At 39.6% G+C, this 27,893-nt stretch overlaps 3 protein-coding genes across 9 annotated transcripts in view; 2 read left to right on the top strand and 1 right to left on the bottom strand.

Moving 5' to 3' along the window:
• The first annotated feature begins 980 nt into the window (after positions 1 to 980).
• On the top strand, positions 981 to 26,664 carry LOC118231765. 3 transcript variants are annotated; one of them, XM_035425965.1, is made up of 8 exons: positions 981 to 1,775; positions 2,495 to 2,592; positions 3,755 to 4,078; positions 4,270 to 4,551; positions 5,716 to 5,814; positions 25,002 to 25,063; positions 25,152 to 25,272; positions 25,618 to 26,664. In XM_035425965.1, exons 2-8 carry the CDS (start codon positions 2,526 to 2,528, stop codon positions 25,686 to 25,688), a joined length of 1,026 nt encoding a protein of 341 aa, XP_035281856.1. In that variant the 5' UTR covers positions 981 to 1,775; positions 2,495 to 2,525; the 3' UTR covers positions 25,689 to 26,664. The 3 variants fall into 3 exon arrangements, with proteins under 3 accessions (XP_035281856.1, XP_035281874.1, XP_035281865.1); XM_035425974.1 differs by lacking the exons at positions 25,002 to 25,063; positions 25,152 to 25,272; positions 25,618 to 26,664 and adding exons at positions 5,910 to 5,971; positions 6,060 to 6,778 and having other exon boundaries at positions 1,511 to 1,775; XM_035425983.1 differs by lacking the exons at positions 5,716 to 5,814; positions 25,002 to 25,063; positions 25,152 to 25,272; positions 25,618 to 26,664 and adding exons at positions 5,910 to 5,971; positions 6,060 to 6,778 and having other exon boundaries at positions 1,509 to 1,775.
• Positions 12,963 to 19,942, bottom strand: LOC118231744 (obscurin-like). Of its 3 annotated transcripts, XM_035425912.1 has the most exons (7): positions 19,771 to 19,942; positions 19,366 to 19,412; positions 18,614 to 18,644; positions 17,424 to 17,747; positions 16,947 to 17,228; positions 14,849 to 14,962; positions 12,963 to 13,268 (listed from the first exon to the last, which is right to left on the bottom strand). In XM_035425912.1, exons 1-7 carry the CDS (start codon positions 19,835 to 19,837, stop codon positions 13,213 to 13,215), a joined length of 921 nt encoding a protein of 306 aa, XP_035281803.1. In that variant the 5' UTR covers positions 19,838 to 19,942; the 3' UTR covers positions 12,963 to 13,212. The 3 variants fall into 3 exon arrangements, with proteins under 3 accessions (XP_035281803.1, XP_035281793.1, XP_035281812.1); XM_035425902.1 differs by lacking the exons at positions 19,366 to 19,412; positions 19,771 to 19,942 and adding an exon at positions 19,089 to 19,332 and having other exon boundaries at positions 18,614 to 18,895; XM_035425921.1 differs by lacking the exons at positions 18,614 to 18,644; positions 19,366 to 19,412.
• Positions 22,988 to 27,893, top strand: part of LOC118231731 (signal-regulatory protein beta-1-like) — a 58,344-nt gene continuing 53,438 nt past the window's right edge. For all 3 annotated transcript variants that reach the window (XM_035425872.1, XM_035425890.1, XM_035425881.1), the window contains exon 1: positions 22,988 to 23,415. The gene's annotated coding sequence lies outside the window, so the exon portion shown is untranslated. The remainder of the gene's footprint in view (positions 23,416 to 27,893) is intronic.

The following is a 27,893-nucleotide window of genomic DNA, read 5'->3' as shown; positions in this document are numbered from 1 at the left end:
ACAGGGTAACCATTTTCAGAAGTTAGGGAGGGGCAGTACCATTCACAGCTTGGTGTACCTGTGTTAGTGATTTGAATGAATGCAGCAACCAAAAACTAGAGAACAGTTCAAAAGCAGAATAGAATTTGGGAATTTAGGCACGTTGAAGAGCAGCCAGTCAGCAGAGTTCTGTACCACGTGCAGTGGCCTGATGGCACAGGCCAATAAGCCAGCCTGCTAGGTATTGCAACACTCCAGATGAGAAATTTTGAGAGTGTGAATGAGCAGCTCTGTAACCTCTTGGGACAGCAAGGGGCATGATGAGATAACCTGATAAAAGGTCCAGAAAAGCTCAGTTGGCCATGCAGGGTCACAGAGAGGTCATTAGCTGAGCGGCAAAGAGACATTGCAGAACCTTCAACATTGACTGAAATGTGGGGAACCCTTTGTCTGACGGACCAACAGTTCTTCCTCAGGTTAAGTTTCAGGTTGGGAGGGTGAACATCTAGACTGCAATTTCAGGGATACTTGTCTAACTTATACGGAATAACTTAATGGAGAAAATGTGATAAGGCATTTGTATCTAGCTACATATGTAAAATACATCAAATAAATACTTATCCTTCCTATTTTGATCATGCACAATAACTTATTAACCTTATCTCCCATCTCGCAGGACATGTGAAAAGACTATTATTACTCTTATTTTTTATATCACTGTAAAGAGAGGAGTAGAAAAATCAGTATAAGAAATTCACATCTTACAAGAAGGAAGTGACATTTTTATATTATATGTTTATATATATATATATTGAACAGGCAGAAATGCACAAGAGAAATGTATCATATAGGGTTCATTTACTCAGCAGTTGGCTGTTTAACAGTTTCCCAGCTTGGCTAAAAACAGCGCAACATAGATATAGGTGACGTAGATTGTGTGTGATTTTTACTTCCCCATTTGTCAGCAAATATAACCACTTACTTTTAAGTTCCGTCATTCACAGTGGTAAACAGAAAAAAGAAAAAAAATGACCCGCAATGGAAAGATCATGTCAAAACACGCTCATTTGCATATCTGTTCTTCTGAATAAAGAAGTACTATTTTGCGTAAATACATTCTCTATTTAAAAGTTCCAACAATAACTAAAATTAAAATAATCTTCTACCAAATTCCTGTTTCATGGAATAATCTCCCATTGCAAAACTCACCCTTTTAGTCAATCCTATAGTAAAACATGTGGGAAGGTTGGATCAGGACCATAGAGCTGTCAGAAGAGCTGAGCTTATGTTTGTGTCACCCGGTCAGTGCATGTGAATGCTCTGTATTGCTGTTCTGCACTAACTAGCACCTACTCATATTGCAGCTGGCCATCTAGTGAGCATATGGACACTGTTATACCTTGTTTGTAAAACAACTAAAAACTACAGATTGATGCTCAAAGAATCTTCAGTGAGATCACTCAATTTAGGCAGACAAGCACAATGAACTGAACCTCTAAACACCAGTGTTCACTCTTCCAAATCAAATCTCAGGCCATCTTCCGAAACACAGTACATACTTAAAATGGCAGGTTTGTGGCCACCATACTGCATAATGTCTCATAATTCTGGTTCATAACACTAAGCATGCTCTGAAATTTTCCAGATGTGTTCTCATGCACTTGATGGTGAAGGTAATTTGTATTTGGGATTAAAGCATTCTGAATTCATACATCAAGGAACATCAGAGAATACCCCAGCAGAAAAAAATACCTATGATCCAAAAGAGATGCCAGTGATGCCAAGCATTAGTTCTGGTGAGATCAGTGTGTGCAGTAAAACAACATTAAACGACTATAATTTATCAACACCCTCATCTCATCCTATCTTACCACAAATTTGGTAATTTGTGACTTGTAACAAAACTTGGTAAGAAACACAATGTGGATTTGAACTGCAGTGTATTAAAATAGCTTGTAAAGTTGTGTTCCACTGTCTGACCCATCCTTCGTTTTGTACTGAAAGATTAAATCAAGTGCAACAGTATAGTATGTACAAAAGAAATCATTTTCATCATTACATTACAGGCATTTAGCAGACTCTTTTATCCAGAGCGACTTACACAACTTTTTTACATAGCATTTTTACATTGTATCCATTTATACAGCTGGATATATACTGAAGCATTTTTGGTTAAGTACCTTGCTCAAGGGTACAACGGCAGTGTCCTACGCGGGAATCAAACCTGCAACCTTTCAGTTACAAGTCCAGTTCCTCACCCACTGTGCTACACTCCGTCCGTATATGGACGGATCTGAAGACTAACATTTAGCTTAGCCGACTTGGTTCGAATGATCCATTACTGAAACTACAGCTATTTTGCATATTTAAAGTGTGATAGGTCAACAGGTTACAAAAAAAAAAAAAAAAAAAAAGAATTTGAAGAAAAGAACAAAATCACTCAAGGCATATTGCGTCACTGAGGAAATGACCTTCCTCTTTCATGCGCTGACACTGAACTGCACCGCTGTTACAGTTTGAGAATTGAGAGAAGACAGCATGTGAGAATGCCTGTGCACAGACTGACCGGACTCCCGCCATGGCTACACTTCAACATCATACTCCTCTTCACAGGTGAGAGAGAGAGAGAGAGAGAGAGAGAGTAAGCCAGGCATTTTATAATAGAATAAGACACGAACCATGTAAAGGAATGTATGGGGAGATGGTTTCATTTTTAATATTTTTGGAGGACAGACAGATTTAACATTTTCAAGTTAACCTTATTGCTGTTTAAAAGCCTTTAAAAATAATCATAATGAAAAATATTAAATATTAAAATACCACAAGAACACAACAACACTGTTTCAGTTCTCACAAATGCTACATTTCTTACTGTGCGTGATGCTCTCCCCTCCACTTTCATTGCATAGTTTGGCACTGTAGGGGAATCAAGATGTTACCAAAAACAGGTAAAATGACCGTTAGCCCAGGAAGAAGCAGATCAAAAGTTTGTAGTAAAAACAGGAAGATTTATTACGCAGCCGGCTACGGGAACAACTCAGCAAGGAAGTTCAAAATAGTATTGGTGGGTGATCAGATTTATACAGTTTCCAGTAGACTTGTATTTGCATATTGTGGAATTATATTGTTAAAAGGGAGCACTGCCTCTGATTGGTGATAGAGGCTGTGCTTCCTTCCGATTGGACCATTCAAATTCAAATCCATCCTACCTATTCAAACAGGTACCATTCACATTGAAATTGAATACAACAGGGGGGCTCACCCCCTTCCCCCCCCGGGGCCCAGCGGAAACTTCCCAAACGCAGAATACACAAAACTGTCTGTTTCCCAACAGCACATTGTAGCTGGCTAACATTACCCAGGATTTAACTGACCCTGCCGCACATTATATTTTGGGATAGCTCAGTCAAAACTTGGTCAGTGTCAAAGATTTCTCTCGAAAAGTCCAAATAGCTCTTTCTAGTTTGTTTTCTTGTTTTTGCATATCATCAAAAACACAAATGCAATGGTTGAAAGATGGAGCAATACGTTGTTGTACACTTTGATAAAAGATGCCCTTTTATTCTGACGTGTGCCTTTCTGCCTCCTCATCAACCTCACTTTGTCAGCAACTAAACTGTTTCTGTAAAACTAAACTGTTTCTAAACACAAAAACAGTTGGTATGTTATCTGTCTCTTTAAACCAGATTTATTGATTTGTTCAAAATTATGTTGTATCTTGTAACCTGAATATCTCTGAGCTCTGTTTTAAATGGGCTTTATTTATTTTCCCCAGGTGTCAGTGGATTGGAACCTACAGTGTACTCCAGTGTGGGAGAGCTTGTCAGTTTACCATGCAACCTTCATGGCTCTTTTAACTGTTCCTCAATTACGTGGAACTGGAACAGTGTTGGATCACCAGGAACTACTGAATTGGTCGCTCATGGAGTGGTCACAGCTAACGATCAACAGATAGCTAGAAAGCTGAGAGTGGGATCAAACTGTTCTTTGCACATTAATAATCTTACCACTGCTGATGCTGGAGGGTACACCTGTCGACAGTATCACAATACAAATAATTTTACAGATGATTCTGTTATTAAGTTGTCTATTCTCAACAGTAAGTATTTCCATTTGGAATTTGTAAGATTTTCTCAGAATGATGTATGAATGCAGCTGACTAATGATTATGCAGTTAACTTTAAAATAGTGTCATTTCCTACTAAAATAATTATTTGTGTAAATCAACTTCATGAATCTATTTTCTGAGAACGTGCAGGCATGTAACTATATCTCACGTTTCATTTTCAGTCTTTGCATCTTCTCCAGTGACAGAGCTGAAGATTGGTAGTACAGTTACTCTTGTCTGTGAACTTCACAGCCCTGGGTCTCGTGGAAAAAGCGTTAGAGTGAGCTGGGTTAATGAGACAGGAGACCCACTGCAGGGAAACAGGTACAAACTGTCAGAGTCAGAATGCTCCTCTAGTCTGACTGTGACACTTGAGCGCTCAGACCGCAACATGACGTGGAGATGCCAGCTAACTGTGAAGGGGGAGGTGAAGGCCTCACACAGTTACACCACCATCTTCCCTGGTAAGAGCTGGCTTTCCTTCTTGTTAGAAGATAACAGAAGTTACTTGCCATTCATAATAGTATCAGGACAGTATGTACTTTTAAATCAAAATTATTTATTTTGTGTGCATTGAATATTTTTGCTGCAAACATAATTTTAAAAAATTGGGTCAGCTATGTTTTTCATCAGTTTTCGGCTTCATAACATTTTCATCATTACATTACATTATAGGCATTTAGCAGACGCTCTTATCCAGAGCGACTTACACAACTTTTTACATAGCACTTTACATTGTATCCATTTATACAGCTGGATATATATACTGAAGCAATGCAGGTTAAGTACCTTGCTCAAGGGTACAACGGCAGTGTCCTTACCCGGGAATCGAACCTGCGACCTTTCGGTTACAAGCGCAGTTCCTTACCCACTGTGCCACACTCCGTCCCATCAATATGAGGTTCACTCTTACATGCATTATTAAAGTTATTGGGCCTCATTCACAAAACTTTTCTTAAATTATTCTTACTTTTGTTCTTTAAAATGTTCCTGAGAAAAACCAATATGGGATTTATGACACATGTGCAGACCTTTGTTTTTGTGCATATCCCAGGTGTATGAGATGATGAATGCTGACTGTAAATTTTATGCGCAATCCTGTTCATGTGATTAGCATACGGAAAGAGCCATTAACAAATACAGATAAGAAAAAAAATATGAATGCTGAAATGTTCATGGAAACATTCTTGCGCAGTTTGCGATCAAATGTGATTGTACACTTTTCGTGAATGAGGTCAAATGAGAACGCCAATGGCATATATTTTTTCCTCTCTTTGTATCAGTCGAACATCCAAAAATAGTAGTAGTGAGTTTTCATTGTTTCTTGCATGAGTGGTAAGTCAGTTCCATTCCCATTTTTCCTATCCATTAACATCATTTATAAAAGGCGTAATTAATTTATTAAAGGGCACACAATAGATGAGAACGAGGAGGGTTAATGTGACATTGCAGCTTTTTAAAACAAAGTGAAATGATAGACCTATGGTATGTTGTCAAACTGGATCAAAAAAACATTTGAATTATTGGAAACTGACCACCCCTGCAACCTTGCTCAAGATACGTGGGTGTAGATAATGCATGGATAGCTGGAGAAACTGATCACAAAATCTGTCTGTGCCCTGTCTCAGATGAAATTAAGAGCAATGTCTGGATTGGCTTTGGAGTGGCTATATGTGCAGCTGTTGTCCTGATTGTGATATTGATCATGATATGCAAGAGAAGAACAGGTAAGACACTATCTTAATCAGTCCTAGTTTTAGACCTGAACTGCCTCATGATAAGCTTTGCATTATAATACTAACTTCTCCCATTAATTTCTTAGTTCAAAGGAAGACGGCACATAATCATGTTTCACAGAGCCACACAGTTACCGATCAGAACAAGGTGAGTTAATATAAGTTTCAGCTAAATTCTGTTTTTACGGCGCTGTTGTTTTGCAGTACACCTGCTATAATATATTATTTGTGTGCAGGGAGAGAGTGAGGACACCGTTACCTATGCTGTGGTCAATCCCTCTGCCGGTGGAAAAAGGAAACAAGACCAAGAAAGTGCTGTGCTCGAAACTGAATATGCCATCATTAAAACCTTGCAGAACTCAAATAAACCGTGATACTTCCTAACGTAGAAGGCTTGGAAATGACTGCAGACTCGTGCATTTAAGTGCTGCAGCGCTTTGGGAACTTTTAGCAACACACTGCAGTGGTAACGATCTTTTGTTTCACTGTTGACAAGGCAAAGGTGCTTGGCTCATTGTGCCAGCTGTTTAGGGGTTGCCTACTGCGGACAGGAAGCTCATTAACTACTGAGTTTTGGATGAAAGGTCTTGGCCTCACAGGTGAAACCAAATGGAAAAGCACGACAGAACATTTCATAGAGGGGCTAATGGAAGGTGAAATTTTTTGAGCTCTTGAGGTCACTTCAAATTCACAAGCTCTGGGCTCCGCCTCCCATTGTGCAACATGTGGCATATCATGCAATTCACTGTAAATTTTACGCAATATAGTTTCTTGTATAAGTAATTCTCTTTAGCATTGTAAGCATGTCAACATGGCAAAGGTGTTTGGCACCATGTTGGCTGGGGCGGCTGATGACTGGATGCCAGTTAAGCACCGGCTTTGGATAATCATTTCTTCATAAAAGAAACAAGAGAAGGTGATAAGAATAATTTAAAAAAATTATATATACATTTTTTTTTTAATTGGAAAAATATAGCTGTTACGCAGCATATTTGTGAGCAACATTCCACGTCATGTTTATAATGAGTGTATTAGCCAGATGGAGCTTCATTTTTTATAGTTATATGTTTATTTATCGGCGAATTGTGATAATGCAGCTCCTTGTGCTATTGGTAGATAAGTAGGTCATTTTTACATTGTTCTGTATCAACTGGCTTTCAGTTCAGCAACATTTCCATGGTACAGTGCTACATGCAACTATTTAATGTATGGAACACACCCTGGGTGTTCCAGCCACCATGTTTGTTATCTAACCAATTAGTCCTAATTTAATTTTTATATGTAATACTGTACAACCTGGTTTGGAGTTCTTCTGTGGACGACAATGATATCCAATATGTGTGGAAATAAAATTATATCAAAGCCAGACTCTGTTTCTCCAGTTTCACTCCTGTTCTGGTCCTGCACCTATAAGAAAGGCTATGTGCATATGTGATTAGCTATGGTGCTATTAGTTCCTTGTAATTATTTTTTTTCATAATCCTTTATTTAAGCTTAAAATAACAGACCATCAAACATGTTCAGTTCAAAATGACAGGATAAGTACAAAAAAGAAAACATGATTTTGAGGCACATTTCTAAATGAGTGCACTTTTGATAGGCATGTTGCAATTATCTTGTTTTCGCACGTGAGAACATTTCTGTGATGTATTCGTGAGTTCGTTCAGTTTAATTTGATAGGATTACAGGTATTTCTCAGAATGTACAGGTTATCCCAGTTCTCAGAGATTCTTTGAAGCATCAATTAAAATCCCAGCCTTTACTGGTATGTTCTGCAGCAAAATTAATTACAGTTATTGTTTTCATTCAACCGTAGCATATCCATGCACACACAAATATACCCTTTAAATCTCATTCATGTAGGCTAAGGAACCTTTCAGAAACTGTTAATGAATCAAATACCTGGACTTACAAGTTCACAGACTCAAAAATAAAAATCATGTTGTTTCTCTGTAGAATAGACAAGTAACAAGTTTTCATCCTTGTGTTCAACTGGCTGAGTAATACAGTAGAGAGCTATTTAAAGCCATGATCACTATTATCTGGAATGAAAAACTGAGATAGGTTCATAGCAAATCAGATTGCAGTGTGAGGCAATATTAATGTCACCTAGACATGAGCTAAAAAGCTTACATTGCACTTGCTACTTCGGTGGTAGTATGGGGTTACAGAAGAAATCATAGGACAGATGGACCGACGACAACGTCGCTTTTTCATACGTCAGTGGGCTAATTTGCCTAATCTTTGCGGGACTTTAGCAAAGTGGAAACGCAGACAACCATGGGCTGAAGGAACCTTTTAAGCCGTGTTTCCACCAAATTACCCGGAACTTTTAGTCCCAGGAACTACTTTTCAAGGAACTAAAAGGTTCCTTCAGCCCATGGTTGTCTGCGTTTCCACCGCGGTCTAAAGTCCCACGAAGATTAGGCAAATTAGCCCACTGACGTATGAAAAAGCGACATTGTCGTCGGTCCATCAGTATTATGATTTCTTCTGTAACCCCATACTACCACCGAAGTAGCCTACATTATTTTCTAATAACCGGGACAGCCCAGAGGGGTTTATTCCACTTATATACAACGGGTTACCAACAATGATTATATATGGTCATTTTTTAATTTTTTTTTTTTTAACGATTTAATCACCTGGAATTGAAATATTCTTCTGCAGCCGTTTGGGCATATTTTACCGTTGTCAAGCAAAACTGTCGTTGGTAGTTAAACTTGGACCGTTGTTATGCAACAAATAGGATATAACAGGCCAATAGTCAGATTGTAACTGTTTTATATATCCTCTCAAACACATTCATTATGTTTTTATGCGAACATTCGCTTTCATGTCTTGGCATCCGAAGCGACAGAATGCATTCACATTTATATGTATAACTGGCAACAACAGCAGAAAACATGCACACGTTGTAAACAATTTGCTGTTTGATTTCTCATCGTCAATTCCATATAGGCTAATCGCAAAATGACAAGAATAGAACGAAAACTCGGACTTGCGTGAAAATTTTAATTAGTAGTGGTACAGCCACCGTTTGCTTTCCTTCGAAGTTACTGCTAGCCGAGCAGCGAAGTGTGCCCTCCAGATGCGAACCATGCACCATAAATTAGTCCATAGTCTTCCTGGTCTTTTTGTGGAATTGAAGAATGGCAGAGTAAAATTACAGCAGTTTGAAAAAGCTAAAGGGACGATTACTAGAATTAACCTGTTATTTTACCCTGACAAAAAGTGCGGAAGGTGATTTCCAGTTTGCTTTTACTGTATCACCAATGTGAATTACGCAGAACTACCGCATACCTCACATAACTGTATCAAACATTTTGAGTCAATTACAACGGGCTAACAAAGAAAATCCGGAAGAAAATATTCAGCAACCGAATTAATCCGTTTGAATGTTTTGGTACGTAATATGCTGTCCAGGCACGAATGCTTAGCATTTTATAAAACGAATACTAAAGCAAGAAAAGAACAGAAGAGCAAACGTTATAATTCCAAGACGTTGGCAGGCTATAACCAAAACTAGGCTACTGCGCCGCATAACATACAAGTTTGATTTTAAGTTATTATGAAAATAAATCGGTGGAGATTTTTAAACATGGCGGCTGAAAGTAAAAAAAATAACACTGCAAGTAGTCAACCAATCAGAAATTTTCAGTGCTTGCGCCCCACCCCAAAGGTTTCTGTACTTTTGGAAAGTACTACCCCCCGAGCAGGAACCTTTTTGGGGGTAAAATAAAGCCCCCGGAACTAAATTTAGACCCTAGTTCCTGCGGTGGAAACGCACTGAGTTCCCCAAAAGGTTCCTAGTTCCGGGGTAAAGTTCCTGCGGTGGAAACGCGGCTTTAGTTCCTTGAAAAGTAGTTCCTGGGACTAAAAGTTTTAGTGGACATGCAGCTTAAAGGTGTCTAATTGACTCGGTTGAAAGTGAGGGCTGGTTTTGAGGGGGGGGGGGGGGGGGGGGTGAGGGGCAGGCTGGATTTAAAATGACTACATTAATTACATGTTTTCCACACCAATGAACAATTTACACAAAAATCCACCACCCAGCCTTGCTACTTGATCTCCAAGAATGGTTTGATATCTCCATGTTGGACGGTCATTTCTTCCAACCAGGCAAATAAGTACTTATGGACTGATCCACAGACCCACTCAATGTGTCCTGAGATTGGTGACTCTCAACCTGGTAAAATAATTGTGACAGGCAAACTTTGTTTTGTTACGTTAATCTGAAGAAGAAAAAATGAAAGTGGTGGAGAACAACCTCTGAGGCTGGGGGCACTGTTTAGCAAACCTAAAGTTAATTTACAAGGACAAATGCAATAGTTTCCTATTGTGATTGGATGTCCTTCACATTCTGAATGGAGCAGTAAAGTACATTGGTGCAGGGATTATCATTTTTATCAATGAAGAGAATGCGTCCCAAATAACAATATTGCAAAAGATCTTGATTAAATCCACGTGATACATTTTCCTGAGTTACCCCTCACAGTTACATTCGTGGCACGGATACAGCGGTCGATCACCAGACTCTATTGAATTGGTCACTCATGGAGTGGTCAACGCTGAAAATCAACAGATAGCTAGAAGGCTGAGAGTGGGAACTAATTGTTCTTTGCACATCAATAATCTTACTAGTGGTGATGCTGGCCAGTACAACTGGCGACTGTATCAAAGTACAAAACATTATAATGCTTCTGTTATTAACTTGTCTCTTCTCAACAGTAAGTATTTCCATTTGGAATTTGTAAGATTCTCTCAGAATTATGTATGCAGCTGACTAACTTTAACATAGTGTAAATTCCTACTAAAATAATTATTTGTGTAAATCAACTTCATGGATTTATTTTCTGAGAACGTGCAGACATGTAACTATATCGCATGTTTCATTTTCAGTCTCTGCGTCCTCTCCAGTGACAGAGCTGAAGATTGGTAGTACAGTTACTCTTGTCTGTGAACTTCACAGCCATAGGTCTTGTGGAAAAAGCGTTCAAGTGAGCTGGGTTAGTGAGACAGGAGCCCCACTGCACGGAAACAGGCACAAGCTGTCAGAGTCAGAATGCTCCTCCAGTCTGACTGTGATACTTGAGTGCTCAGACTGTAACATGAAGTGGAGATGCCAGCTCACTGTGGAGGGGAAGCAGAAGGCCTCACACAGTTACACCACCATCTTCACTGGTAAGAGCTGGCTGTCCTTCTTGTTAGAAGATAACAGAAGTTACTTGCCATTCATAATAGTATCAGGACAGTATGGACTTTTAAATCAATTTTTTTTATTTTGTGTGCATTGAATATTTTAGCTGCAAACATAATTTTAAAAAATTTGGTCAGCTATGTTTTTCATCAGCTCTCATCTTCATAACATTTTCATCAATATGAGGTTCACTCTTACATGCATTATTAAAGTTATTGGGCCTCATTCACAAAAATTTCACAAAAACACTTTTGTTCTTAAAAATGTTCCTGAGAAAAACCAATATTGAATTCACGACATATGAGCATACCTTTGTTTTTGTGCATATCCCAGGTGTATGAGATGATGAATGCTGACTGTAAATTTTGTGCGCAATCCTGTTCATGTGATTAGCATAAGGAAACAGCCATGAACAAATACAGATAAGAAATAAAAGATGAATACTGAAATGTATTGAAATTGGAAACTGACCACCCCTGCAACCTTGCCCAAGATAAGTGGGTGTAGATAACGTATGAATAGCTGGAGAAACTGACCACAAAATCTGTCTGTGCCCTGTCTCAGATGAAAATATAAGAGATGTCTGGATTGGCTCTGGAGTGGCTATATGTGTAGCTGTTGTCCTGATTGTGGTATTGATCATGATATGCAAGAGAAGAACAGGTAAGGCACTATTTTAATCAGTCCTAGTTTTAGACCTGAACTGCCTCATAATTAGTTTTGCATTATAATACAAACTTTTCCCATTATTTTTTCCCACCAACCAACTCACTCACCCACCCGCCTGCCCGTCTACTCACTCACTCACTCACCTAACTACCCACTCACCCACCCACCCACCCACTCACTCACTCACTCACTCACTCACTCACCCACCCACCCACCCACCCACTCTCTCTCTCTCTCTCTCTCTCTTTCTCTCACACAGTCTTCCATTGTGTCTCTTGTGTCCCTTCAGTAGTGTAGTCTATCTTTGGGGACCCTCAAGCCAGACACCATCACTGACCTGGGGGTTGAGGATGGGGGGAAGGCTGGAGATGTGGGGTGGGAAGAGTGGTGCTAAGATTATCACTTTCTGGACTTTCTCTCCATTGCCCTGCTCAAAGAGGCATGGCTGCTCTACTTCAGTTCCACACTTAGTTAGCAGGTGGATGAGAATCTAAAAGTGACAATCTAAAGATTTGGACGCTTATAATCTTCTCAGAAAATACACAACAAAAATTGTCAATTGCAGCTTACAAACCTCTGTTAAGAATGTTACATTGGGGCACAGGATTTCAAATGCGTACTGCTAGAGGACAATGCTGTTAGAAGTGGAATGACAGCTACCATCACAAGTAAATTAAATGCACAAATTCTTGCTTATTGCACTGACTAGACATATAAAGAACTAAACTGCCCTCTTGTGGAAAAATGTATACATTGCAGCAGAGGTTTCCCAACGCAATCCTGGGGACCCGCTGTGGTTGTTGATTTTTATTCTGAATACCAATGAGCAGTTAATTGCTCTTAATTAGACACGTTCTGTCTACTGAGGGATGATTTCCCCTCTTAAGGTCACATTATGTCAGAAAAAGCTATGTTTGCTATGAGGAATATAAGTGCGGTCCCCTTGTCACTGAAAATAAGCTATGTGTGAAAACACATTTGCAGAATTAAAAATGAATAGTATGAAAACAACTACATTACAGTCATATCAAAACATGACTAAATCAATTAAAGTAATTACATTGTGAGAACTAAGCATTTTTCGAGGCACATTAGGTGCACAGACTTGTGTTGAATTGACTTACCCCTGACAAGCATTAACTATATAATTGATTAGAGCAAATGCCTTAATATTAGAACATATTTCAGGAATGGTTTTAAACAACAGGTCCAACAGGTGATGATATGAAAACACATGCTATGCTCAGACAATATATATGGGAAAGGATGTATCTTCAGGATTTTGGGAATCAGTTTTTATTTCAACTAGGGCCAGCATTAAGCAAAGCATTAATAATGAGAAATGCCCAGAATATTGTTTCACCATAGCAGTATGTATACTGTGCTGAACAGTAAAAAATGGCAGGCCAACATTTAAGATATGCAGTAACTGTAACTGAATTATTATTTCCCTTATATACATATCGATGTTACAAGCCATTGCATGCATTTTGCTTGGTGACTGAGAAATTAGGAATGGCGTTTCAGTCCAACATCTCTATATTGACATAATCCAAAGAGGGTCCAGAGGGCATTTGGTCTACAGGAAACAAAAAAGGTGTAACAGTCAGTTCTCAGCAGTACAGTCTTACACCACTTGTTCTAGTACTACAGCGTGGTTCTGATGGTGCAATTTACACAATGACTACACTGACTGATACAGTCTGATTGCATACTTCTGATATAATATTTTACATACTTTTTCATTGACACTATAATGTAAACACTGATCTTCCCTTATCATGATGTTTGTGACGACTATTTAATGATGTAGCTTTCACACTGACATTGCTATATGACATATTTTCAGTGAATTATAATTGCTTCAGTGTAGAGCCCGACCGATATATCGGTTTGGCCGATATATCGGCCATTTTTTGACTTTTTTGACGACATCGGGATCGGCAGTTATGCAGCGGATGTGTCCCGATTTTAAAATAAGTATAACAAACAAAAAACATTGATTATTTATCTGTACTTGTCTGTTTGAACGTTGTGATTGCTATTTACTAGAATTATCCAGTAGAGGAAGCTCTAATGCAAGTGTGAACTGCAGCAGCTGACGCGCTACTTCTGTACTTCTACTTCATCTAGTCACGCGTCATCGTAGCAAGCTAACCAGACAGTAAAAACGCCAATAAAACACTTCTAACGTGGATCATTTTAAACCATGTTATCTAGCTTTGTCGTGATAACATGACTGAAGGATTGCAGTTGGAGAAGTGAATCAACCAACAGTTAGCGCGGTGGTTTTTTTCACGTATTTCATCCAGTCAATTTAATTTAATCTAACGTTACTATTGATTCACTCATTAGCTCCGCTAGGTAATGTCTTACTCTTTGAGATCATGTAGTAGAAATAAAATAGGAAAATATAATTCATTTAAATTACTGAGAATATATAATAAGAAATAATGAGGCTGTGTCAATAGCTAATGCGTTATTGCCAGCGAGTGTGTCATCTGGTCACGCGTCAGAGCGCATTGTAGTTATTTTCACCACTGAATTATTATGGACAGGGAAGCTCGCTAGAAAAAGTCTTACTCTTTGAGATCATGTAGTAGGAATAAAATAAGAAAATATAATTAATTTACTGAGAATAGATACTAAGAAATAATGATAACAAATTAATAACAACAACAACAATAATAATATTCATAAAAATACGTTTGAAACTGGAAAACTGATTTTTTTAAATTAATTTTTTATAGATGACTGGAAAAGAAAGGAGTTAAAGCAAGGTGTGGAGTTATTTTATTTCACACAAAGATGGTATTAATATATATATTTAATTTAATATCATCTTTTACATTTTTTTAATCTAAAAAGTTCTTAGTGTGTTTATTTGTATTTGTTTGCTTATAAGTTAAATGTTCTTAAATATAAAAACTTTAATAAAATATAGGTTTTTCAAATTGATTTGAAAATGTTGCACTTTTTGACAAAATATCGGTCAAAACATTGGTAATCGGTGGGCGAGGACTCTCCAAAATCGGGATCGGCATCGGACCCAAAAATCTGGCATCGGTCGGGCTCTACTCCAGTGTATTATAAGTGTTTCACACTACACAAATACTGTAGTCTGCCATTTGTGGAAACACCTGCTCCTCATTGTGTCACCTGTCTGTGCTTGTTTCCTCCTCCTTATGTAAAAGTTGGTTCCAATAATCGGGGGGATGGCCAGGAGAAGGAAGAAGACAACCAGTCGGGCCGGCAACTCTCGGTACATGCCATCTACGAAAATATCGGACAAACAGACAGACAGGTGTTCACATCTGAGGGCATGGAGTGAAATGTAAAAATCACTGCAATTCCTAAATGAACTTCAAATATTAACAATCCTAATCATTTGCAATAGTGTTATTTGCATTGAGATGCAAATTGTAGTTGCCAGCTTTGCGTTGTGATGATGATAAGTTAGCTCTGTTAACATTCAGTTCCTTTTATGAAACTGTACAATACAAAGCAAACTATTCCTATATCAACTTAATTGTGTGTCATAGACAGTATTTATTCATCCATACCTGAATAGAGGGCAATTCTAATAGAATAGCTTTGTAACTTCTCCTGATGCATATTTACTGATGCAATTTATGTTCAGTATTGTGTTCAAGTCAACAAGATCTATGGAACCTACGCACTTACCAACCACGCAAGTGTTACTTCCTGCTGTTCCTCATTTGTGCTCGCAGCTGAAGAGGACTGAGAGCTGCTGTTAAGGCTCCTCCTCTGTCCTGTACTCAAGTTTACTATTCTCACATACGTATTTGCCTTTTGTTGTTTGTTCTTTTGTTTTTATGTGACAGACAACACCCTCTTTTCCTGACTCCATGCTACACCATGCTTTACACACTGGCATTGTGCAATCCGTAGCTTTGATTATGTATCAACGTATCAAGTGCAGTCCCTAAGTATTTGGACAGTGACACAATTTTTGTTGGGTTGCTTGTACTCCAGCACTTTGGATTCGAAATAAACCAATGATGTGAGGAAGGATAAAGAGCAGATTGACAGCTTTCATTTGAGGGTATTTTCTTCCATGTCTGTAGATCCGTGTAGGAATTACAGCCCTTTTTATACATACTCCTGCACCAAAAGTAATTGCACAATTACTGTCAGCTGTTTCTTGCTCAGCTAGTGTGCCTTTGCACAGTTTCATGCACAAGAAAGCAAACAAAAGTTATAGAATTGATTCTAGGTGTGGACTTTGCAGTTGGGGTCAGTTGCTGTTGCCTCTCAACATGATGACCAAATAAGTGTCAGTGCCAGTAAAGCAGGCCATCATGAGCTGAAAAATCAGAATGAATGAACAGAGACATAGCCAAAACATTGGGTGTGCCACAGTCAACTGTTTGATACACTACACTACACTACAACACACCAATGAGCTCATGAATAGCAATGATGGGCTACAGAAGATCACTGAAGTAGATGACTAAAATATACTTTCAATTGTGAAGAAAAAAACTGTTAAACAGATCAACACACTGTGCAGGATGTTGACTGAGATGTGTCAAAAAGACTACCATAAAGAGAAGGCTACACCAGCATAACCACAGAGGGTTCACCACAACATGCAAACCACTGCTAAGCCTCAGGAACAGAAGATCCAAGTTATCGTTTGCTAAAAAGTACATGAAAAAACTGAGGTCTGGGACAAAGTCTTATGGACAGATGAGATGAGTATTCACCTTTATTTAACAAAGTGATGGAAAGAAGTGTGGAACTAGGAATATTGATAGGAAAGATTAAAGTAAGAATTCAACTTCATTTTTTGTTGAAAGACCTCTAGGGAATTTAAAATCTTTTAGAACACAGAGCAGTTCTGAAGTCCATGAAAAAACTGTCAACAACTGTACCTCTAAATAACTGTAAAGCTAATACTGAAAATATCAAATAAGGTATTACTGAAACAAAGTGCTGCCTATCAGCCATAAATGGAATATAAAGATTGTGCATCAGGGTTTTAGCACTCTAGGTTTAAACTTTAAAGATTAAACTATGCAATATAAGCTTCCACGCTTCCATCTGTGTGGAACAAATTCTTAATTTTTAACCTTTCACAACTTAAATTTAACCATAAATTATGTTTGCAGCTAAAATGTGCAATGCACACAAAATAAATCATTTTGATTTAAAAGTCCATACTGTCCTGATACTATTATGAATGGCAGGTAACTTCTGTTGTCTTCTAACTTAAAGGAAAGCCAGCTCTTACCAGGGAAGCTGGTGGTGTAACTGTGTGAGGCCTTCAGCTTCCCCTCCACAGTTAGCTGGCATCTCCACTTCATGTTGCGGTCTGAGTGCTCAAGTGCCACAGTCAGACTGGAGGAGCATACTGACTCTGACAGCTTGTACCTCTTTCCCTGCAGTGGGACTCCTGTCTCACTAACCCAGCTCACTCTAACGCTTCTTCCACAAGACCCAGGGCTGTGAAGTTCACAGACAAGAGTAACTGTACTACCAATCTTCAGCTCTGTCACTGGAGAGGATGCAAAAACTGAAAATGACACATGAGATATAGTTACATGTCTACTGCACATGCTCAGAAAATAGGCTTATGAAGCTGATTAATACAAATAATTATTTTAGTAGGAAATGACACTATTTTATAGTTTAACTGCATAATCATTAGTCAGCTGCATTCATGCATCATTCTGAGAGAATCTTACAAATTCCAAATGGAAATACTTACTGTTGAGAATAGACAAGTTAATAACAGAAACATCTGTATAATCATTTTCATTGTGATACATTCGACAGTCGTATCGTCCAGCATCAGCAGTGGTAAGATTTTTAATGTGCAAAGCACAATTAGTTCCCACTCTCAGCCTTCTAGCTATCTGTTGATTTTCATCTCTGACCACTCCATGAGCGACCAATTCAATAGATTCTGGTGATCGACCGCTGTATCCGTGCCACATAGTTGAGGAACAGTTAAAAGAGCCATGAAGGTTGCATGGTAAACTGACAAGCTCTCCTGCACTGGAGTACACTGTAAGTTCTGAACCACTGACACCTGGGGAAAATAAATGAAGCTCATTTTAAACAGAGCTCAGACATATTCAGGTTACAAGATACAACATAATTTTGAACAAATCGATTAATCTGGTTTAAAGAGACAGATAACATACCAACTGTTTTTGTGTTTAGAAACAGTTTAGTTTTACAGAAACAGTTTAGTCGCTGACACAGTGAGGTTGATGAGGAGGCAGAAAAGCACACGTCAGAATAAAAGGGCATCTTTTATCAAAGTGTACAACAACGTATTGCTCCATCTTTCAACCATTGCACATTTGTGTTTTTGATGCTATGCAAAAACAAGAAAACAAACTAGAAAGAGCTATTTGGACGTTTTGAGTGAAATCTTTGACACTGACCAAGTTTTGACTGAGCTATACCAAAATATAATGTGCGGCAGGGTCAGTTAAATCCTGGGTAATGTTAGCCAGCTGCAATGTGCCAAACTATGCAATGGAAGTGGATGGGAGAGTGGCACGCACAGTAAGAAATGCAACATTTGTGAGAACTGAAACAGTGTTGTTGTGTTCTTGTGGTATTTTAATATTCAATATTTTGAATTATGATTATTTTTAAAGGCCTGTAAACAGTAATAAAGTAAACTTAAAATTGGTAAATCTGTCTGTCCTCCAAAAATATTAAAAATGAAACCATCTCCCCATACATTCCTTTACGACGAGAACTTTTAGACAAAAACTGATGAAAAACATAGCTGATCCAATTTTTATAATTATGTTTGCAGCTAAAATATTCAATGCGCACTAAATAAATAATTTTGATTTAAAAGTACATACTGTCCTGATAGTATTATGAATGGCAGGTAACTTCTGTTGTCTTCTAACTAAAAGGAAAGCCAGCTCTTACCAGGGAAGATGGTGGTGTAACTGTGTGAGGCCTTCAGCTTCCCCTCCACAGTTAGCTGGCATCTCCACTTCATGTTGCGGTCTGAGCGCTCAAGTGTCACAGTCAGACTGGAGGAGCATACTGACTCTGACAGCTTGTACCTCTTTCCCTGCAGTGGGACTCCTGTCTCATTAACCCAGCTCACTCTAATGCTTTTTCCACAAGACCCAGGGCTGTGAAGTTCACAGACAAGAGTAACTGTACTACCAATCTTCAGCTCTGTCACTGGAGAGGATGCAAAAACTGAAAATGACACGAGATATAGTTACATGTCTACTGCACATGCTCAGAAAATAGGCTTATGAAGCTGATTAATACAAATAATTATTTTAGTAGGAAATGACACTATTTTATAGTTTAACTGCATAATCATTAGTCAGCTGCATTCATGCATCATTCTGAGAGAATCTTACAAATTCCAAATGGAAATACTTACTGTTGAGAATAGACAAGTTAATAACAGAAACATCTGTATAATCATTTTCATTGTGATACATTCGACAGTTGTACCGTCCAGCATCAGCAGTGGTAAGATTTTTAATGTGCAAAGAACAATTAGTTCCCACTCTCAGCCTTCTAGCTATCTGTTGATTTTCATCTCTGACCACTCCATGAGCGACCAATTCAATAGATTCTGGTGATCGACCGCTGTACCAGTTCCACATAATTGAGGAACAGTTAAAAGAGCCATGATGGTTGCATGGTAAACTGACAAGCTCTCCCGCACTGGAGTACACTGTAGGTTCTGAACCACTGACACCTGGGGAAAATAAATGAAGCCCATTTTAAACAGAGCTCAGACATATTCAGGTTACAAGATACAACATAATTTTGAACAAATCGATTAATCTGGTTTAAAGAGACAGATAACATACCAACTGTTTTTGTGTTTAGAAACAGTTTAGTTTTACAGAAACAGTTTAGTCGCTGACACAGTGAGGTTGATGAGGAGGCAGAAAAGCAGTAATAAAGTAAACTTGAAATAGTTAAATCTGTCTGTCTTCCAACAATATTAAAAATGAAACCATCTCCCCATACATTCCTTTACATGGTTATTGTCTTATTCTATTCTAAAATGCCTGGCTTACTCTCTCTCTCTCTCTCTCTCTCTCTCTCACCTGTGAAGAGGAGTATGACGTTGAAGAGTAGCCATGGCAGGAGTCCAGTCAGTCTTTGCACAGGCATTCTCACTTGCAGTCTTCTCTAAATTCTCAAACTGTATCAGCGGTGCAGTTCAGTGTCAGCGCATGAAAGAGGAAGGTCATTTCCTCAGTGACGCAATATGCCTCGAGTGATCTATAGTTGGGTTCCTCCGAAGATTGCTTCCCATCGGAAATGTTTTTCTCGCCACTGTTTGAGTGTTTCCCCCCCCCTTCTGCAAAGTTTTTACCTTGTTTGCCTTTTGGGGTTCAGATCTGGTTTGTGCCCAGTTCTCCTCTGTGAAGGGCCTTTTGGCAGTTCTTTGTAAAAAGCGCTATACAAATAAAATTGATTTGATTTGAATACATAACCACATTTTCTCAAGTAAAAATAAGAAGGCCTTCAGTGCTGCTTTGAAGTCAAACTTTGATTATCTCCTAACTGCTCTGTAATGTGACACAAAGGTAAAACATCAGTTGGATCTTTATTATGGAAATGAAAACAGAGACAAGCACACCTTTATGTACACAGAGAACTTACACTGAAAAACTTTAAAACATATCCAGTAGTATGACTGAGTATATATGTAAATGCAAGCTTTAAATGATTTACAATTAACAATTAGCTATTGCAATTCAGCCAAAATTGCTTTCTGCAGGGCAAGCAAACAGCACTGGATCTAGAGATTGTTATTTTACCTATCATACATGCACCACTGTCAAAGAGCAGACCTTGCCATATAAAGGGAGAGAATATTTTTGAAAATAGAAACAGTAGTAGTCTAAATAGGGTGGGGTTTAGATGCTTTTGGAAAACAGCCTAATTCTGCCATTCTGACTGACTGGGCGAGGTCATTCGACCATCTGGAAAGCAGAACAGAGAAGTGCTAGGACCGCAAGGAGCAGCTGCAGAACGCTCAAAGAGGTGGGACAGCCAGCTAGCGGGAGGATGCTGAACAGTGAGGTCTGGTTGGAGTGTACAGGGTAACCATTTTCAGAAGTTAGGGAGGGGCAGTACCATTCACAGCTTGGTGTACCAGTGTTAGTGACTTGAATTGAATGAATGCAGCAACCAAAAACTAGAGAACAGTTCAAAAGCAGAATAGAATTTGGGAATTTAGGCACGTTGAAGAGCAGCCAGTCAGCAGAGTTCTGTACCACGTGCAGTGGCCTGATGGCACAGGCCAATAAGCCAGCCTGCTAGGTATTGCAATGTCGGGGGTCAGGAGCAGCCCGCGCTGCCTCCCACCACCTAACATTTTTTTCTTCCTGTCCAGGAACCCACCCACCACCAGGAGATCAGGACAAGGCAGGTAAAAGGGAAACTTTTTATTGTTAATTCATAAAAACAGAGCACACCACAATCTCACACCAACCCGGCCCTTACTTCTTCCCCTCGGCTTCCTTTAGCACTCTCCCACTCTGGCCCTCCCCTTCCCTTCCACGGAGCCCCGACGCAGGTAAGAGCGACACCCCTCACACGCCACACACTTTTAAGCCCCTGGGGTTCCCATCACACGTGCCCACACTCAGCAGATAAACAGTGTACCCACTCTGGCCCCCCCTGTGCCTCAGCCCTGCCTCCGGAGGGGGGAGACCTCACCCTGCCGTCTCACAGGGGGAGCCACTAACACAGGCGGGGTCTCACGCACACTCACACCTCGCACTCCCACACACACACCAGACAACATGATAATCAAAATTAAAGATAGGATGTAGTTGGCCCACGCCTCAATGCTGGGCCACTCTACATCCACACAAAAAAAAAGAAAAAGAAAAAAAACTCAAACCCCAAAGGTCCACTGTCTCCCACTGTCCACGTCAGTCTCTGGGCTGCTGGGCGGCGCCCCGGACCACTCTGCCGTCCGCTGCACGTTATTGCCGTCCCACTGTTTGCCACGCAGAGTCCCTGCTGCGCCCTGCAGCTGGAGAGCGAGTCGGTGCCAGCTCCGGTCCTGGTCCGCGCTTTTCAGTCTCACAGAGTGGGAGACTCGCTGTTCCTCCGCCCTCGTCAGGGCTTGTCTAGAGTCTCCCCTCGCGGCATTGGTCCTTGCCGGAGTAGCGCAGTGTCCTTGCCACAGGACCAGTCCGGCTCTGCACAGCGCCGCTCCTCCCAAAATCCCACCATGTTTTCCACTTGGTCCGGGCGCAGCTCGCTCCTCGTGGCACCAGTGCAGCGTCCGGGACCGCCAGCCCGCCACCACCAGGACGGGAGACAGCTCAAACAAAAAAAGGAAACAGAAATAACAATAACAAAAGGAAAGCAAACCCAACCTCAACATAAACTAAACTAACTTAAAGCTAAAAAAGGAAAAAATCCTCATCTGAGGAATCCAACATTCACCCCTGGCGTCTCTCGCGTTCTCCCTCTCACCTGCCTGCGCCACGCCCCCAACTCCCGCGACCGGCGAATCGGGTTACGCCCCGATCTGCACGTGCACCCAGACTCCAATAATCAATCCCCCAGTGAATCCAACACAGCTGTCAGGCTACCTCCTGACAGTTATAAATATCAAAAAAATAATACAAAGAGCAGTAAATTGTTAAAAACTAAATAAAATCAATGTTTGGTGTGACCACCCTTCTCACCCTTAAAAGTACATCAATTCTCTTAGGTACACTGTCCTGCAGTTTTATAAGAAAATCGGCTGGTAGGTTGTTCCAAGCATTTTGGACAACTTGCCACAGTTCTTCTGCAGATTTTGGCTGTTTCACTTGCTTCTGGCTCTCCAGGTAATCCCAGAGACCCTTGATCAAGTTTTTATCTGAAAAGTAGTCTGTTACTTTATTTAACAAAATAAAAAAAACATATCTGGAAAATTCATGTTTGGAAATCTCAAATTTGGTTGGTATGTTATATGTCTCTTTAAACCAGATTTATTGATTTGTTCAAAATTATGTTGTATCTTGTAACCTGAATATCTCTGAGCTCTGTTTTAAATGGGCTTTATTTATTTTCCCCAGGTGTCAGTGGATCGGAACCTACAGTGTACTCCAGTGCGGGAGAGCTTGTCAGTTTACCATGTAACCATCATGGCTCTTTTAACTGTTCCTCAACTACGTGGGCCGGGTGCAATGGACGATCACCAAACGCTATTGAATTGATCACTCTTGGAGAGGTCAGAAATTAAAAACAAGAGAATTCTGGAAAGCTGAGAGTGGGACCTAACTGTTCTTTGCACATTAATAATCTTACCACTGCTGATTCTGAACAGTACTACTGTCGACTGTATTGCGATAAACAGAATTATTCGGATGTTTCTACTATTTTCTTGTCTCTTCTCAACAGTAAGTATTTCCATTTGAAATTGGTCAGATTCCCTCAGAATGATGCATGAATGCAGTTGGCTAATAATTACGCATAACTATGAAATAGTGTCGTTTCCTACGAAAATAATTGTTTGTGTAAATCACCTTCAAAAGTCTATTTTCTGAGCATGTGCAGTAGACATGTAACACCATGGATTGAATGGCGTCACAGTACCTCTCTCCTCCCACCGTTTCGGGATTTGGCAGGTCGTTGATCAAGGCTTTCATCTCTGACACTTTAAAAGGACGGTGGACGTAAACGATTGAGGCCTACCCTTCCACACCCGCCTGTGGGTTTGGACACTGGATCAGGGGGTAAGTGTCGAGGAGGACTTGTCCTTCGGGCTCTTTCTCCTCATCCGACTCTTCCTGTCCCCCCTCAGTCGCCACCGTCACTCCGGTGTCCGCCCAGGTTACTGGTTTGAAAATCCTCTTCTTCTTTCTTAAGGTTATATAAAAGCGAGTAAACAGTAATTTCTCATTTTTCTCTTGCATATCTCATGTTGCATTTTCAGTCATTGCGTCCTCTCCACTGACAGAACTGAAGATTGGTAGTACAGTTACTCTTGTCTGTGAACTTCACAGCCCTGGGTCTTGTGGAAAAAGCGTTAGAGTCGGTTGGGTTAGTGGGACAGGAGCCCCACTGCAGGGAAACAGGCACAAACTGTCAGAGTCAGAATGCTCCTCCAGTCTGACTGTGACACTTCAGCACTCAGACCGCAACATTAAGTAGAGATGCCAGCTCACTGTGGAGGGGAAGCAGAAGGCCTCACACAGTTACACCACCAGCTTCCCTGGTAATAGCTGGCTTTCCTTCTTGTTAGAAGATAACAGAAGTTACTTGCCATTCATAATAGTATCAGGACAGTATGGACTTTTAAATCAAAATTATTTATTTTGTGTGCATTGAATATTATAGCTGCAAACATAATTAAATAGAATTGGGTCAGCTATGTTTTTCATCAGTTTTCATCTTCATAACATTTTCATCAATATGAGGTTCACTCTTACATGCATTATTAAAGTTATTGGGCCTCATTCACAAAGCTTTTCTTAAATTATTCTTACTTTTGTTCTTTAAAATGTTCTTGAGAAAAACCAATATGGGATTTATGACACATGTGTAGACCTTTGTTTTTGTGCATATCCCAGGTGTATGAGATGCTGACTGTAAATTTTATGCGCAATCCTGTTCATGTGATTAGCATAAGGGAACAGCCATTAACAAATACAGAAAAGAAAAAAAAAATGATGAATGCTGAAATATTTATGGAAGTGTTCTTACACACAGTTCGCGATCAAATGTGATAGTACAAATGTTTTGTGAATGAGGCCCAATGAGAATACCAGTGGCATGTTTTTTCCTCTCTTTGTATCAATCAAACATCCAATAATAGTAGTAGTGAGTTTTCATTGTTTTTTGCACGAGTGGTTCCATTCCCCCTTTCTATCCATTAACATCATTTCTAAAAGTCATAATGAAATTATTATAGGGCACGCAATAGATGAGAACGAGGAGGGTTAATGTGACATTTCAGCTTTTCAAAGCAAATGATAAATCTATGGTATGTTGTCAAACTGGATCAAAAAACATTTGAATTATTGGAAACTGACCACCCCTGCAACCTTGCCCAAGATAAGTGGGTGTAGATAACGTATGGATAGCTGGAGAAACTGACCACAAAATCTGTCTGTGCCCTGTCTCAGATGAAAATATGAGAGATATCTGGATTGGCTCTGGAGTGGCTATATGTGTAGCTGTTGTCCTGATTGTGGTATTGATCATGATATGCAAGAGAAGAACAGGTAAGGCACTATTTTAATCAGTCCTAGATTTAGACCTAAACTGCCTCATGATTAGCTTTGCATTATAATACTAACTTCTCCCATTAATTTTGTAGTTCAAAGGAAGACGGCATATAATCATGTTTCACAGAGCCACACAGTTACCGATCAGAACAAAGTGAGTGAATATAATTTTCAGCTAAATTCTGTTTTTACAGTGCAGTTGTTTTGCAGTACACCTGCTATAATATATTATTTGTGTGCAGGGAGAGAGTGAGGACACCGTTACCTGTGGTCAATCCCGCTGCCGGTGGAAAAAGGAAACCAGACCAAGAAATGCTGTGTTCGAAACTGAATATGCCATCATTAAAACGTTGCAGAACTCAAGTAAACCGTGATACTTCCTAACCTAGAAATCTTAGAAATGACTGCAGGCTCATGCATTTAAGTGCTGAAGTGCTTTGGGAACTTTTAGCCAGTCACTTCAATACTTTTGCATTGACACTATAATGTAAACACTGACCTTCCTTTATCGTAGTGATTGTGATGACTATTTAATGATGTAGCTTTCACACTGACATTGATATATGACATATTTTCAGTGTATTATAATTGCTTCAGTGTATTATAAGTGTTTCTCATTACACAAATACTGTAGTCTGCCATTTATGGAAACACCTGCTCCTCATTGTGTCACCTGTCTGTGCTTGTTTCCTCCTCCTTATGTAAAAGATGGTTCCAATAATCGGGGGGATGGCCAGGAGAAGGAAGAAGAAAACCAGTCGGGCTGGCAGACAAACTGACAGACAGGCGTTCACATCTGAGGGCATGGAGTGAAATGTAAAAATCACTGCAATTCCTATATGAACTTAAAATATTAACAAACCTGATCATTTGCAATAGTGTTAGGAACATTGAGATGCAAATTGTAGTTGACAGCTTTGTGTTGTGATGATGATAAGTTAGCTTTGTTAACATTCAGCTCCTTTTATGAAACTGTACAATACAAAGCAAACTATTCCTATATTAACTTTATTGTGTGTCATAGACAGTATTTATTCATCCATACCTGAATAGAGGGCAATTCTAATAGAATAGCTTTGTAACTTCTCCTGATTCATATTTACTGATGCAATTTGGGTTCAGTATTGTGTTCAAGTCAACAAGATCTATGGAACCTACGCACTTACCAACCATGCAAGTGTTACTTCCTGCTGTTCCTCATTTGTGCTTGTAGCTGAAGAGGACTGAGAGCTGCTATTAAGGCTCCTCCTCTGTCCTGTACTCAAGTTTACTATTCTCACATACACTTTTGGATTCTGTTGTGTGTTCTTTTGTTTTTACGTGACATGCAACACCCTCTTTTCCTGACTCCATGCAACACCATGCTTTACACACTGGCATTGCACAATCCGTAGCTTTGATTATGTATCAACGTATCAAGTGCAGTCCCTAAGTATTTGGACAGTGACACAATTTTTGTTGGGTTGCTTGTACTCCAGCACTTTGGATTTGAAATAAACCAATGAATGTGAGGAAGGATAAAGAGCAGATTGTCAGCTTTCATTTGAGGGTATTATCTTCCATGTCTGTCGATCCGTGTAGGAATTACAGCCCTTTTTATACATACTCCTGCACTAAAAGTAATTGGACAATTTCTGTCAGCTGTTTCTTGGCCAGCTGTGTATCATTGCACAGTTTCATGCACAAAAAAGCTAACAAAAAGTATAGAATTGATTCTAGGTGTGGACTTTGCAGTTGGGGTCAGTTGCTGTTGTCTCTCAACATGATGACTGTGGCAAACACGCCTGCCACAGGCCACCGAAGTGGCTTTTCTTTGGGGCCCTCCAGCACAGAGACACAGGGAGAAGATGTTCAAACAGTCCACATTTATTCCACGAGGGTTTGGCAAGATGGTATAGCCAAATGAGCAGATGTTAAAACAGTCATGACCGAAGCTGCCTGGTGTGGGTGGGGATGGCAGATTTAACCTGTGCGCAGTGATTACCTCACTACGCACAGGTGCAGCCACTCCTGTTCCTGGGTCCAATTAGCCTGGCCAATTATCTAATTCTTCACCAATTATCCAATTGGCCAGGTCTAATTAGCTTGACCCAGGGCAGGTGTGGCTGCTTAAACCAGCCATCCCCACACCACAATGACCAAATAAGTGTCAGTGCTGGTAAAGCAGGCCATCATGAGCTGAAAAATCTGAATAAATGAACAGAGACACAGCCAAAACATTGGGTGTGCCAAAGTCAACTGTTTGATACGCTGTTAAGGAGCAACAACACACCAGTGAGCTCATGAATAGCAATGATGGGCTACAGAAGATCACTGAAGTAGATAACTAAAGTATACTTTCAATTGTGAAGAAATAAACCCTTGTTATCTGTTAAACAGATCAAAACACTGTGCAGGATGCTGGCCGAAATGTGTCAAAAAGACTACCATAAAGAGAAGGCTACACATAGCATAGCCACAGAGGGTTCACCACAACATGCAAACCACTGCTAAGCCTCAGGAACAGAAGATCCAAGTTAATGTTTGCTAAAAAGTACATGAAAAAACATGAGTTCTGGTACAAAGTCTTATGGACAGATGAGATGAGTATTAACCTTAATTTACCAACGTGATGGAAAGAAGAAGGTGTGGAACCAGGAATATTTTTTTGTTGAAAGACCTCTAGGGAATTTAAAATCTTTAAGAACACAGAGCAGTTCAGAAGTCCATGAAAAAACTATCAACAGTCAAAAAACTGTAGCTATAAAGAACTGTAAAACTAATACTGAAAATACCAGATAAGGTGTTACTGAAACACAGTGCTGCCTATCAGCCATAAATGGAATATAAAGATTGTGCATCAGGGTTTTAGCACTCTTAGTTTAAACTTTACAGATTAAACTATGCAATTTAGGCTTCCATGTGGAAATAAGTGTATATGTGTGGAACAAATTCTTAATTTTTAACCTTTCACGACTTAAATTTAACCATAAATTATGTTTGGA

This window comes from Anguilla anguilla, chromosome 1 (assembly GCF_013347855.1).
Source record: "Anguilla anguilla isolate fAngAng1 chromosome 1, fAngAng1.pri, whole genome shotgun sequence".
In the NCBI taxonomy this organism is placed as follows: Eukaryota; Metazoa; Chordata; class Actinopteri; order Anguilliformes; family Anguillidae; genus Anguilla; species Anguilla anguilla.
This window is presented reverse-complemented; position numbering and strand designations above follow the sequence as displayed.

Excerpts from the sequence above, each read along its gene's own strand:
- LOC118231744 (XM_035425902.1), bottom strand. The coding sequence starts at position 19,317 with ATGTGGAACTGGTACAGCGGTCGATCACCAGAATCTATTGAATTGGTC. Across the intron at positions 17,748-18,613 it reads TTACACCACCATCTTCCCTG|GTGTCAGTGGTTCAGAACTT; the intron begins GTAAGAGCTGGC and ends TATTTTCCCCAG. Across the intron at positions 14,963-16,946 it reads TTACACCACCAGCTTCCCTG|ATGGCATGTACCGAGAGTTG; the intron begins GTAAGAGCTGGC and ends ATATTTTCGTAG.
- LOC118231765 (XM_035425965.1), top strand. The coding sequence starts at position 2,526 with ATGCCTGTGCACAGACTGACCGGACTCCCGCCATGGCTACACTTCAAC. Across the intron at positions 5,815-25,001 it reads GATATGCAAGAGAAGAACAG|TTCAAAGGAAGACGGCATAT; the intron begins GTAAGACACTAT and ends TTAATTTTGTAG. Across the intron at positions 25,273-25,617 it reads TAAAACGTTGCAGAACTCAA|ATGGTTCCAATAATCGGGGG; the intron begins GTAAACCGTGAT and ends CTTATGTAAAAG.